Below are 14538 nucleotides of genomic sequence, written 5' to 3' on the forward strand. Positions count from 1 at the left end.
AGCAGCCTATTGCCAGCAACGGCACTGTCCCAATCGGTGCGACGCAGACTTTGTGGCACCGCACTGATTTCCAAAAAGTAGTTCCTGCACTACTTTTGGTGACTTCAGGGGTGATTCCAATAGATTTCTTTGCATGAACCCACACAGATGTCTTTCAGATCACTCCGAACTTGCACTGAAATGCAGATTTGAAATTGTGCGAGTTCAGCTGAATTTGCATGATTTTAGACCCGCATTCAGTGTGAACATACCCTCCAACGTGTCATTGGCTCTACAATTAATTGTTCATGCTGTGTGGCAATGTTATTCCAGCTGATACTCCATCTTCAGCCTTTCAACTCTAAAGCTAGAAAGGGCAAAATTAGTCACAATTCTGCAGAGAGACCAATTGGCTTCTAACCGCAGCTTGTTTAAGATTTAGCAATAAAACCTGGAGGCTGATTGGTTTCTCTACAGAATTGTGACTAATTTTGCCCTCTCTAGCTTTAGTAAAAAAAAAAACCCTATTCTAACACTACCCCTTTGCCAGCAAGGAGACATGCATGTCCAAAGGAATGCTAGGGATGTGTTCTTTCATATATTACTTGGGGCAGAGCTTTGTCACACATTAAGGCCTCATGCACACTGGACGTTTTTACAGCTGCTGTTAGCAGCGTCAGACGTTTTTTTTTGCAGCTGCAGAACGCCCATCCATGTTATTCTATGGCCTCATGCACACATAGAGCTTTTAGGAGCTCCAAGTGGCATAGGCGTTTTACAGCTCCAAAAAAAACCCAGGAACTGTGGGTTCAGGAGCTCCAGCGTCAAGCTGCAAAAAACGTCTGACGTTGCTAAAGGCTCCATGAGGCTCCATAACGTTGCTTAACGTGCGTTAAGCCACGTTATACGTTTTTTTTCTTCCATTCAAAATCAATGGTTCCCTATGGGAGCCTATTGATTTGAATGGAAGTCACACCGCAGGTCGGATCAGGGTGATCCGACTTGCGGTGCGACCTGCACTGTGAGAATCTTGAGGGGGAACTCCACGCCAAAATGGGGGAAAAAAACGGCGTGGGGTTCCCCCCCAGGTTCCAAACCAGGCCCTTCGGATCTGGTATGGAATTTGAGGGTAGCCCCGCGCCGAAAAAACGGCGAGGGGTCCCCCCCAAAATCCATATCAGACCCTTATCCGAGCATGCAGTCCGGCATGCCAGGAAAGGGGAGGGGACGAGCGAGCGGCCCCACCCCCCCTGGATCATACCAGGCCACACGCCCTCAACATGGGGGGGGTGTGGGTGCTTTGGGGCAGGGGGAGCTCTGCACCCCGCACCTCAAAGCACCTTGCCCCCATGTTGATGAGGACAAGGGCCTCATCCCCACAACCCTGGCCGGTGGTTGTGGGGGTCTGCGGGCAGGGGGCTCATCGGAATCTGGAAGCCCCCTTTAACAAGGGGGCCCCCGATCCCGGACCCCCTCCCTATGTGAACGGGTATGGGGTACACTGTACCCCTACTCATTCACCCCATAAAATGCAGTGTATGGAAATAACGACGGGAGACGTTTTGGAAAATTTATTAAAAATCTTCATCCGGCTCTTGTCCTCTCCGGGGGTCTTCTCCTCTCCGAGGGTCTTCTGCTCTTTTGCTGTCCGCCCTTCTTGTCTTCTCCTCTCCGGGGTCTTCTGCTGTCTTCTCCTCTCCGGGGGTCTTCTGCTGTCTTCTCTCCGAGGGTCTTCTGCTCTTTTGCTGTCCGCCCTTCTTGTCTTCTCCTCTCCGGGGGTCTTCTGCTGTCTTCTCCTCTCCGGGGGTCTTCTGCTGTCCGCCCTTCTGCTGTCCAATCTTCTTGTCTTCTCCTCTCCGGTCTTCTGCTCTTTTGCTGTCGGCTGTCCTTCTTCCTCCGGTCCTCCTCCGACGACGTCTTCAGCGATTATGCCGGCCTCTGGTCTCTGCAGCTTATTATATAGCCATTAGGGGCGTGGCCGCCAGATGACGTCATCGGGAGACCACGCCCCCTGTGTCACAGATGACGTCATCTGTGACACAAGGGGGCGTGGTCTCCCGATGACGTCATCTGGCGGCCACGCCCCTAATGGCTATATAATAAGCTGCAGAGACCAGAGGCCGGCATAATCGCTGAAGACGTCGTCGTCGGAGGACCGGAGGAAGAAGGACAGCCGACAGCCGACAGCAAAAGAGCAGAAGACCGGAGAGGAGAAGACAAGAAGATTGGACAGCAGAAGGGCGGACAGCAGAAGACCCCCGGAGAGGAGAAGACAAGAAGGGCGGACAGCAAAAGAGCAGAAGACCCCCCGGAGAGGAGAAGACAGCAGAAGACCCCGGAGAGAAGACAAGAAGGGCGGACAGCAAAAGAGCAGAAGACCCCCGGAGAGGACAAGAGCCGGATGAAGATTTTTAATAAATTTTCCAAAACGTCTCCTGTCGTTATTTCCATACACTGCATTTTATGGGGTGAATGAGTAGGGGTACAGTGTACCCCATACCCGTTCACATAGGGAGGGGGTCCGGGATCGGGGGCCACCTTGTTAAAGGGGGCTTCCAGATTCCGATGAGCCCCCTGCCCGCAGACCCCCACAACCACCGGCCAGGGTTGTGGGGATGAGGCCCTTGTCCTCATCAACATGGGGGCAAGGTGCTTTGAGGTGCGGGGTGCAGAGCTCCCCCTGCCCCAAAGCACCCACACCCCCCCATGTTGAGGGCGTGTGGCCTGGTATGATCCAGGGGGGGTGGGGCCGCTCGCTCGTCCCCTCCCCTTTCCTGGCATGCCGGACTGCATGCTCGGATAAGGGTCTGGTATGGATTTTGGGGGGGACCCCACGCCGTTTTTTCGGCGCGGGGCTACCCTCAAATTCCATACCAGATCCGAAGGGCCTGGTTTGGAACCTGGGGGGGAACCCCACGCCGTTTTTTTCCCCATTTTGGCGTGGAGTTCCCCCTCGAGATTCTCACAGTGCAGGTCGCACCGCAAGTCGGATCACCCTGATCCGACCTGCGGTGTGACTTCCATTCAAATCAATAGGCTCCCATAGGGAACCATTGATTTTGAATGGAGGCAGAAAAAAACGCTGCTAACAGCTACTGTGGCCAAACGTGCAATAACGCTAGTAGAAAAAGCTACTGAAAGCACGTTTTTACAGCTGCTGTTTCCCGGCGTTATGTAAACAGCTTTGGAGCACGTTTTTATGACGCCCTGTGTGCATGGAGCCTTAAACTTCTCTCCACCCCAATATCAGACAGTGAGGAGCAGAGGTACATGTTCTTCATCACATGACCGCAAAATAGGTGTTTAGTGAAGTTATGTGATTTATAACTAGTTATGGTCTTATTGAACGCTTGTATGAAATAAGTAGTTCTGATGGATTTACAATTTTTTTTCTTAGAATTGCTACTATTTTTTTATTTATTTATTTTATAGATCAAGCTCTCCAGTTTGAATCTAGATAAACATGCCAGGAAAAAGCTGATTAAACTTGCAGGGTCTCGGTACAATGCAGAAAGCGATACTTTGACAATCCAGACAGACAGGTAACAGTGTTCTTCTTATGCCTCATTCCCTTACCCAGGTGCTGGACAATATCATATTCTGAGGGCAGCAGTATGATTGTGACCATTTTATTCTTTCTGATTTTCAGGTGTCCCTTAAGGATGCAGAACGAGGATTATGCCATGTACTTGTTGACAGTACTCTACCATGAGTCCTGCGTAAGTGTTTCTTTTAAAGGTTAACTTTATGAAAAATTTAAGGTTCCCATATTTGGTTGAGAATCCTCTTGGTAGAAAAATGGAGGGGCTCCTATCTCACTTGGAAAACCCTGCTGTTTCATGGTCGTGCTGAAATACCACAATTCACGAGCAGGGGTGCTGTAATTAATGGTCAGCAGAGCTAAAATCCAAGAATTTAAATTTTTAAATTTGCCGGGGGGGGGGGGGGGGGGGTAGATATTTATTTTTTAGCAGCAAGGGCATGCCAAATCTGATCCACCAAAAAAGTTCACTTTTTTATTTTATTTTGTGTATACTGCCTACTGTGCAGTGCACACCCTCATCCCATCCCCAAGATTTGTAAGGTTTTGGTACAATGTTACTCAAGCACATACAGGTGCATCTCAAAAAAATAGAATATCATCAAAAAGGTACTTTATTTTAGTAATTCAAATTAAAAAGTGAAACTCCTCTATTATGTAGATTCATTACACACAGTGATATATTTCAACCATTTCTTTCTTTTAATTTTGAGGATTATGGCTTACAGCTAGTGAAAATCCAAAATTCAGTATCTCAGAAAATGAATATTACATAAGACCAATAAAAAAAAAAAAAAAAATAATACAGAAATGTTGGCTTACTGAAAAGTATGTCCATGTACAGTATAGTATGCACTCAATACTTGGTCGGGGCTTCTTTTGCATGAATTACTGCATCAATACAGTGTGGCATGGAGGCGATCAGCCTGTGGCACTGCTGAGGTGTTATAAAAGCCCAGGTTGCTTTGATAGCAGCCTTCAGCTCCTCTGCATTGTTGGTTCTGGTGTCTCATCTTCCTCTTTGACAATACCCCACAGATTCTCTATGGGGTTTAGGTCAGGAGAGTTTGCTGGCCAATCGAGCACAGTGATACCATGATCATTAAACCAGGTATTGGTACTTTTGGCAGTGTGGGCAGCTGGTCAGCAGAGGGAAGCATGAAGTGCTCTAGTTTACTGCCCTGACTTTGGACTTGATAAAACACAGTGGACCAACACCAGCAGATGACATGGCTCCCCAAATCATCACGGACTGTGGAAACTTCACACTGGACCTCATACAACTTGGATTCTGTCTTTCTCTCTACTCTTCCTCCAGACTCTGGGACCTTGATTTCCAAATGAAATACAAAATATACTTTCTTTAGAAAAGAGGATTTTGGACCACAGAGCAACATCTCAAGTTCTTGAATGGAATTTGCTTCACAATCCTCTCAAGGCTGTGGTTATCCCTGTTGCTTGTGCACCTTTTTCTACCACACTTTTTCCTTCCACTCAACTCTCCATTAATATGCTTGGATACAGCACTCTGTGGACAGCCAGCTTCCTTAGCAATGTCCTTTTATGACTTACTCTCCTTGCGGAGGGTGTCAATGACTGTCTACTGGACCACTCAAGTCAGCAGTCTTCCCCATAAGTGCCTGTTCACACTAGCACGATGTGAGACATCGCATGTAATTTGCACCGCATTGCTGTGCAGATCACACGGAATGTCTGTACAATGCAAATTCAGCCATACAAATTGTATGGCTGAATTTGCATCATATTTGGACCAAAATGGGGCAGGACCCTTTTTTTTGGCTTGGGCTGGAATTGGATTGCATGGTTGTTTACACCCATGCAATCTGACTCCTGCACCATTTGACAGTTCGCATTGCGATATGCGAACCAATCTGGGGGTGTCCTTAACTTTCTATTGCCACCTTCTGGAGTTTACATAGGGCAGTGTGAACTGCCTGCTAGTCCTATGTGATGCGAGAACCGGCACTAGAAACGCGCTGGTTCCCGCATTGCGCTAGTGTGAACCGGCACTGATTGTGTAACCTACTGAACCATAAAGACCATTTCAAGGCTCAGGAAACCTTTTACAGGTGTTTTAAGTTAATTCGCTTATTAGAGTGTGACACCATTCGTCTACAGCAGTGTTTCTCAACCTTTTTTCAGTCAAGGCACCCTTTAAAATTATGCACAATCTCAAGGCACCCCATTCTAAAATTTAAAAGAAACAAATTGTTTTACATAATATAGACGCATCGACACATGTAGGACACCCAACATTTGAGATGATTTATTTTTATACACCTTTGCACACTGGTACTGACTAGTATTCCAGTGTTTCTCCTCTCCCTCAATTTCCCCTCCCTCATTCAGCTAATGTAACCCCAGTGCAGACAGAGAAGGGCAAACAAGGACATTCTCAGGTTCTCAGTCTTGTCAATTTATGACCTCCTCATTTTATTAGAATCCCAGCAGCTGCCTTGCACGGTGTCCATGGCTGTAATGCTGCACAAAATAAAACACATGGCTTTGTGTAACAAAAAAATGCAGAAGAGATTCACCTGCAAAGTGCTGACAATTTTGGGCAATTTTAGGCAATGTTTTTGCATTTTACCAAGGCACCCCTAAAGATCCCAGAAGGCACCCTGGGGTGCCATGGCACACTGGTTAAAAAAGGCTGGTCTACAGTATTGAACTTTTTCAAATATAGGCGAATAAGCTTCAGCTGTAATATGTTTTGTTATTGCTTTACAAAATAAGTTGTCGTAGTGATCAAATGCCAATAAATTAGTTCTTTCAAAGCCTGGAAAGTGGGTCACACAACATTTTTACCCTTGTTTAAAAAAACATTTACAATTTGGTGGGTATACATTTGTTTATATGAATGGGCTTTCCTGAAGCTGGTCCACGGTTCAGGAGAATTTCTGAGCTTGGCACCAGTCCATGGATTTGGCAGAGTCTTTACACATTGTCTTTGGTGTTGCTGGGATCCAGAATTCGCTGTGTGCCATCTGATTCCAGGCCGTCCCCTGCACACAAGCCCTGAGCTGCTTTCATTACCTTTCAGTGGCTAATGAATTATTCAGCATCTCCTCACCGGATGAATTGGCTTTGATTGCTCTGCATATTTTATGAGCATCTGTGACACTTGTGATTTTTCCATGATCCTGGCGAGCGTACTTTGAGTGGCAGGACTTGGGGGGAATCCCAGGGCGAGCAGCCTCGGCCTTGTGGAACCCCTGTTCTGTTTCAAACATCCAACAAAAACAAAGAGCGCAAACTGGGTGCTACATTCCCAAAATCCATCACACTGCAAATGGTTTGTGAGTTACAAAGCTTGATTGCTAACCTGTTGTATGCAAAACCCATCAATTAGTCCAAAGGGATACATTATGTACACTCACCGGCCACTTTATTAGGTACACCTTGCTAGTACTGGGTTGGACCCCCTTTTGCCTTTAGAACTGACTTAATTCTTCGTGGCATAGATTCAACAAGGTGTTGAAACATTCCTCAGAGATTTTGGTCCGTATTGACATGGCATCACGCAGTTGCTGCAGATTTGTCGGCTGCACATCCAGGATGTGACTCTCCCGTTCCACCACCTCCCAAAGGGGCTCTATTGGATGAGATCTGGTGACTGTGGAGGCCATTGGAGTACAGTGACCTCATTGTCATGTTCAAGAAACCAGTGGTGAGATGATTTGAGCTTTGTGACATGGTGCATTATTCTGCTGGAAGGAGCCATCAGAAGAGTGCAGTGTAGTCATAAAGGGATGGACATGGTCAGAAACAATACTCGGGTAGGCTGTGGCATTTATACAATGCTAAATTGGTACTAAGGGGCCCAAAGTCTGCCAAGAAAATATCCCCCGCATCACCACCACCAGCCTGAACCGATGATACAAGGCAGGATGGATTCATGCTTTCACGTTTACACAAAATTCTGACCCTACTATCTGAATGTCACAGCTGAAATCGAGACTCATCAGACCAGGCAATGTTTTTAAAATCTTCTTTTGCCCAATTTTGGTGAGCCTGTGCAAATTGTAACCTCGGTTTCCTGTTCTTTCACATTGACACCCACTGCAGAAAACTGCTGCGGTGCGGGTAATGCAGAGATCGCAGGTTTCCTGCACCACATTCTAGTGTGAACCTAGCCTAATGCCCCGTACACACGTGCAGATTATCTGCAGACTTTTGTCTGCAGACTTACCTTTTCTATGTAGTGCAAGGGCCTGCCGGATTGCATACAAATTGAAAGTGTTTAGGTAATATGGTTTTGGCAAGTCTGCAGATAATCTGCACGTGTGTATGGGGCATTAGACTGTTTATTTGGATTACAAGAGATTTTTGTAAAATATGTTGCGTTCCAAGCAGAATTTAATTTAAAGCATATTTTAAATGTTCTGTTTTATCAAAGTTTGCAATACACTCACCTTTTTTTCAATTTTTTTTTTATGTAATGTTTTAGTTCTGAGAATTTTGTTATCCTCTATGTGGTAGAAGTGTATGTATAGCCAAAACTTTGTTTAGTTTTGGACAGGAGTAGGGAATTTTTAGAGCCACTGTCATGATTTTATAACAGTCTGAGTCCTGGTTCACACTAGTGCAGTGCGGGAAACCCTGCGATTCAGTGCCAGTTTCTTCATTGCACCTGAATCACAATGACATCTGCGAACCGCTGGGGGTGTTAATGTAAAGTTAATGACACCCCCAGATCGGAGCACAGTGCAAACTGTCAAATGGTACAGGAATCAGATCGCGTAGGTGTGAACACCCATGCAATCTGATTCCAGTGCAGACCAAAAGAAGAGTTCTGCACCATTTTGGTGCGCTGTGATTTCTGCCATAAAGTTTGTATGGCTGAATTCGCATCGCACAGACATTGAGTGTGATATGCACGGCAATGCAATGACTGTGATTGCACAAGTGTGAACCCAGCCTGTGTCCACACTGGGGATATTCACCCTCTTTGTCCTGATGAGTGAAACAAAAGTCATGGTAAATCCAAAAGTTTAAAGTTGTCACTGGAATGAGCAGTGAGGGTAAATCTTCCACTGGGGACACCTGATCTAATGACAACTGTTTTTAAAGTGGACCTTTTTAAGGTGCTCCTCCTGCCCCTGGCTAAAATGCTGCAAAAAATGACCTGTGTGTATGAAAGTCAGATTACATAGTTATTATTCTGCAGCACCTAGGCGAGGGTGATGTCATGCTCCTTTCCGGTCAGATGTCAGAGAAGGTTGGGTGGCTTAAGATAATCCTGGCCTGTGCTGCAATGTCGTCTTGCATGATTGGGATACTCAACATGCAGAAGGGATATTGTTAGCAAGAGAATGACTGAAGGCACCCCCTCTAATTTAATTATTTTTCCCTCCACAGGTTTATTTAGGATCTCATGCACATGAGCACCTGGGGCCATACAACCTCAATTTCATACAGAAATTGATGCATTAATAATAATTATTATCCTTTATTAATAAAACGCAGATATACACCGGTACTTGCATGAGGCTTTCTGCAGCATTTTAGAGCGAGACTTTGCTACTGGGGTGGATGGACTTTAAGACGGAAATCCACTTGCTTTGTGGATATTTCCCCTCACTTCCTATTGTTTCTATAAGACAGGAAGTGAAGGCACATCTCCCCAACAGGACACAGATAAAAAGTAAACTGAAAGGGGTTGTAATTATTGCATACTCTAAAACAAAGTGTCTATACTGTACATAGTAGAAGCATACATTTTCCAACCCGTGCAACTGTTTTATATTGAAAACCAAGACTGGTCCTCTTTTGCTGCTGGGAGATGGAGGATTTGGGATTGTATTGTGCTCTTAGTGCATTGCAGCTCTCCTTATGCACCGCCTTGCTAGTTTTCCACTGGTTGCATTTGCTGCATATAGGACGTTGTCAGCTGCCTTTTGCCAATCTGCAATTTTTCATGTGCAGCATCAATAAGGAGATTTGCAGATAAGTGGATCTGTTATCAGAATCCAAAGAATTGTGTCAGTGGAACCGGTCACAGTATCCCTCCCTTCCACTCATATTGCCTTCATCTGCTTTTCTCTCCAGAAGAACAGCACAATCTTTGTTTAAGCATCATCCAGGGTCATAATATATTTCTGGGCTAAGATTTGGCTCAGGGATGACACGATCATGTAAATATGCTACTTGTGAGTACTTTTGTGTAATTTCAGGTATTTCTGACTTTTTTTTTTTTTTTTTTTTCCCCCCCCAGAAAACTGAGGCTTGGGAAAGCGAGATGGAGGAGGGCGACATGGACGAGTACATCTGGGAGGGCAGCATGTCTGAAAAGAACGCCCTACAGACTCTTTCCAAGTCTTGTGGCACCTCCAGCGAAGAAATACTCCAATCTCCCAGTGTTCAAGAATACCGCAGCGCTATGCTGAACCTGCGCAATGAAGGCGAAACAGAGGACAATATCAGCACCTACAAGCAAAGTGTGAAGAAAATGCTGGGCATTGCTTAGGCTTCCCCCCTGGATCTCCAGACTGTGCCACTGTTAAATTTCCCAAATATTGACCTTCCTGTCATTTTTTAGGATGGACTCCACACTAAATTATTACTTGTTTTGTGTGGATGCTATTGGGTTGAATCACATGCTGATTTCTTGGATATTTTTGGACGGTGGTGCCAAGATTTCCCATTTAGATTTCTCAGTTCTTTACATTGAAATGATTCCACAGTGTAACTCTGATGCTCTTCCGATACAGGGAAATTTTGCCATGGTGGGAGAGAGGAGACAGCATCTACTGCAGGGTAATATTGTCATGTTGGAGGGGTGGATACACCATCCACTGCAGTGTAATAGTGTCATCTTGCATGTGGCAGAGGCGCCATCCACTGCAGTGTAATAGTGTCATCTTGCATGTGGCAGAGGCGCCATCCACTGTAGTGTAATAGTGTCATCTTGCATGCGGCAGAGGCGCCATCCACTGCAGTGTAATAGTGTCATCTTGCATGTGGCAGGGGCGCCATCCACTGTAGTGTAATAGTGTCATCTTGCAGGTGGCTGAGGCGCCATCCACTGCAGTGGAATTTAAACATTGTGAGAAGAGCAGAGACCCCAACCAAGGCAGGGAAATATTGCCATGAGAAGAGCAGAGACCCCAACCAAGGCAGGGAAATAGTGCCATGTTAAGAGGGATGGAGACCTCATCTACTGCTGGAAAATCTCACTATTGTGGGAGAGGAGGAGACCCCAACCACTGGAAGAATATTTCACAGTTGTGGGAGGGGTGCAGACACCATCTATATTAGGGAAATGTCACCATTGTGGCAAGAGCAGAGGCATGGATTTCTGCAAGGACATCTCATCACTGAAACCCCACCAGCCGTAAAAAAAAAAAAGCCATTGTAATTTCATGCCCACATGAAAATGAAATGTCAATTGCCCTTTAGCTCTTATCTATGAACAGTGGAGTGAAAATAAACCTCCTTTCTTAACATTTAGTATACCATGAAACTTTGTAACTTCAGCCACATTTTGAAACATTATTGTAGTATTTACTTGAAACTAAACTTTGATGGAACTTTTACATTGTCAAATGCTTACTGTGCTATATTTGTGTATAATATCTTACACAGAGGAGCGGTCCTAACTCTATGTTGGTGTAATCAGCATTGTAGCTGAATCACTTGTTGGATAATGTTAGACATGAATGGCCTGAAAAAACGTTCTCTCTTGATTTTACATAAACATGTCTCAAGGTCTCAAGGGTACAAGTCTATAAAGAGCACTGAAGATTTTTTTTTTTTTAAAGTTTGAGTGAGGTCAGATCTTACCTGATTGGCCTATAGTTTATGCTTGCTGTCAAGTAAGCCTTTACTATAGCTAAAGCCTTGTACATACAATGAGAATATTGGACGAGTGATTATGGTCGTGTGTGTGTGTGTGTGTGTGTTTTTTTTTTTTTTTTTTTTTCATGCTAGTCTCATTTTGAAAATAGAGGTTATTAAAGTTACAAAAATTCTCATACAGCAACCTCGGTAGTGCTGTAAGGTATTCTTTCATTTCTGCCCATTCCGATGAATACTAGCCAAGTCTAGCATAAAGTCCATTTCTCAGTAAGGTGTGCCCTCTACTTTTGCAAGATGGAGGGAGTCTTTTGGCTTTTTCAGCCACCTGAACCTGAGTATTTCTGACCTTTTTGGTCTGTGATGTGTCCCAGCAATACAGGCTACAGAATTTCACTCCCTGCCTCCTCCGCTCTTTGTCCTGAAAGCTTTCTGGCTTATCCGTGAGATTGCAAGCCTTCCAGACTGCTTTGTAGAAACCTGTTTATGGTCCTGAAGCCCAATGTGGCCTTTGCCCCATTCTAGACTTGATGTTTCTCAACACTTTCTTGCAGGTCAAAACGTTCTGAATGGAATAAGCCTGATTTGTAATTATACTGCTTCCAAAGGGGGATTTTCTAGCATTCTTGGACATCAAGGATGAATATTTACAAGTTTCCATGTTTCCTCTGCTTCAGCAATTCCTGCGGTTTGCAGTGGGCAAACAGCACTTCGAGTTTGTGTCTCTTCCCTTTAGTCTGTGCATGGCCTGCCAGGTCTCTTCACCAAGGTTTACTTACACACTCGGGGAATTCATATTATTGGATATCTGTATGACCTCCTTGAAGGAACTCTCCACCCCGGTCCTGATGCCCAATCAGTGGCAGACCCCCATACAGACAATTTATACCTTTGGATGGATGTGCACTACAAAAGTAGGTGCTCCAAGAAAAGGATTTTACAAGTAGGTCAAAAATCCTTATTTCTCAATTGTACATTACAGGACACAACCTTCCATTAATCAAGACTAAAGTTTTCAGAATTAATACAATTTTTCCTTTAAATTAATAGACATGCTCCAAGAAAAAACTTCACATTAGAAGCTGACATCAAATCTGAAGTCCCCCTTTTTACAGCAGATGGCATTGCTGTATTTAAAGTGTCACTAACCACTTCTGGACCGGAAGGATTTGCCCCCTTAATGGCCAGGCCATTTTTTGCGATTCGGCACTGCGTTACTTTAACGGAAACGTACAGTCGTGCAACGCTGTACCCAAATACAATTGATGTCCTTTTTTTCCCACAAATAGTGCTTTCTTTTGGCGGTATTTGATCACCTCTGCGGTTTTTAGATTTTACGCTATAAACAAAAAGAGAGTGAAAATTTTGAAAAAAACACCATATTTTTTACTTTCTGCTATAAAAAATTCCCAATAACATTTTTTTTAAAAATTACATTTTTTTATAAGTTTAGGCCAATTTGTATTTGCTACTTATTTTTGGTAAAAAACAAATCCCAAAAAGCATATTTTAATTGGGTTTGCGCAAAAGTTATAGCGTTTACAAACTATGGGATAGATTGTTGGACTTTTTATTTATTTTTTTATTAGTAATGGTGGCAATCTGCGATTTTTAGCGGGACTGCAACATTGCGGCGGACAGATTTGACCCCTAACTGACATTTTTGACACACTTTGGGGACCAGTGACACTAATACAGTAATCAGTGCTAAATAATATGCACTGTTACTGTATAAATGACACTGGCAGGGAAGGGATTAATACTGGGGGTGATCAAAGGGGTTAAATGTATGCTTACTGACTTGGGGGGGGGGGGGGGGGGTTCTGTGACAGACACAGACAGATTACAGTTTCAGCTTAGCTGAAACTGCTGATCTGTCCCTGCCTGGCTGAGAGAAGATCCGCCTGCTTTGTTTACATAAGCAGGCGGGTCTTCTCTCGGTTTCCCGGACAATCACGGGAGAGCAGCGGCAATCGCCGCTGTTCCTCCCACGGCCGCCTCCCGCTGTGTCTAAACACATGCATTCCAGTCACATACTACTATGTGACTGGATGCAGCCGAGCTGCCCTGCCACAGTAAAAAGGCGGCGGGTGGTCGGCAAGTGGCTAAACCCACTTTAAAACTATCAATAAATGGTGTATTACATGCTGTTCATACTCAGTCACTGATATTAGTTTTCTATATTCTGCAAAAAACCTGGTTGATCCTCCTGCTCTCTATCTCCTCCTTCTGTTCATGTCCGCAATTCAGCTAGTGATTTTGCAGCTGTGGTGGCAACTCTGCACATGTCCAGTTTTCAGTGGGTTTCTATGCTGAGCATTTTTTCCTATCAAATCTGAGCAGCCCATGTGACTGTAGAGTCACACATGTGGGTGTATACACAGTGGTAAATGACAACCCACTCCCTCCATGTCCACTAACCAGCTAAATACAATTGGGGTGGGGTCTTACATGGAGGTTGATGGAGGCTTCACCTCCCTCTTATTCTAAGATACAGGCTGGAAGGGCGTGACACAGCCTGTGACTGAGAGAAATCTGCCCGCACAATGTTTTTGCCAAAACTATTGATTTCAAATCTATATTTGTGTGACAATTGAATACCGTTTATTGATATATTTTTTTGGGTTTTGAATATGTGACCAGCAGCAGACGACTAGAAGCTCCCCCTTCTTATGTTTCCCTGCAGACAGGCTGGGAGAAAGCTGGGTCATGTGACAGCTGTATATGGATTAGGAATTTTTATTATTAAATCAATTACAGTGACATCATCCACATATATACATTTTTGTTTTTAATAGAGACATATGGCCAGAGATTTATTTGGTCATACTTCTCTTCTGGGTCATAGAATGCACTTTGTTCTGTACTCTTGTGAACCAGACTTAGTCTGTCAATGGGAAAAATACTTGCTGATGTTATAGAAGTAGTCTGGACTCTGCAGGGATTCCGATTTTAAAGCGTTAAAGCGGAGCTCCACCAAAAAGGGAAGTTCTGCTTTACCCTTCATGCCTAAGCCTTTTTCTTACATTTTGTTGCTTGCAAGTTAAAATCCCTATTTTTTGTTACAAAATTACTTAGAACCCCCAAACATTATATATATATATATATATATATATATATATATATATATATATATATATATATATATATATATATTTTTTTTTAGCAAGACACTAGATTTCAGTATTATATGTCCCACA

At 44.2% G+C, this 14538-nt stretch overlaps 1 protein-coding gene across 1 annotated transcript in view; it reads left to right on the forward strand.

Annotated features, from left to right (window-relative positions):
- MRPS35 (mitochondrial ribosomal protein S35) overlaps positions 1-10642 on the forward strand; it is a 30562-nt gene extending 19920 nt beyond the window's left edge. Inside the window, exons 6-9 of the mRNA XM_082255352.1 lie at positions 3412-3521; positions 3629-3698; positions 9759-10365; positions 10550-10642. Of these exons, the coding sequence (XP_082111478.1) occupies positions 3412-3521; positions 3629-3698; positions 9759-10010 (432 nt within the window). The 3' untranslated portion in view covers positions 10011-10365; positions 10550-10642. The remainder of the gene's footprint in view (positions 1-3411; positions 3522-3628; positions 3699-9758; positions 10366-10549) is intronic.
- The last annotated feature ends 3896 nt before the right edge of the window (positions 10643-14538 follow it).

This window comes from Pelophylax lessonae (genome assembly GCF_965119305.1).
Source record: "Pelophylax lessonae genome assembly, chromosome: 4".
NCBI classification, from domain to species: domain Eukaryota; kingdom Metazoa; phylum Chordata; class Amphibia; order Anura; family Ranidae; genus Pelophylax; species Pelophylax lessonae.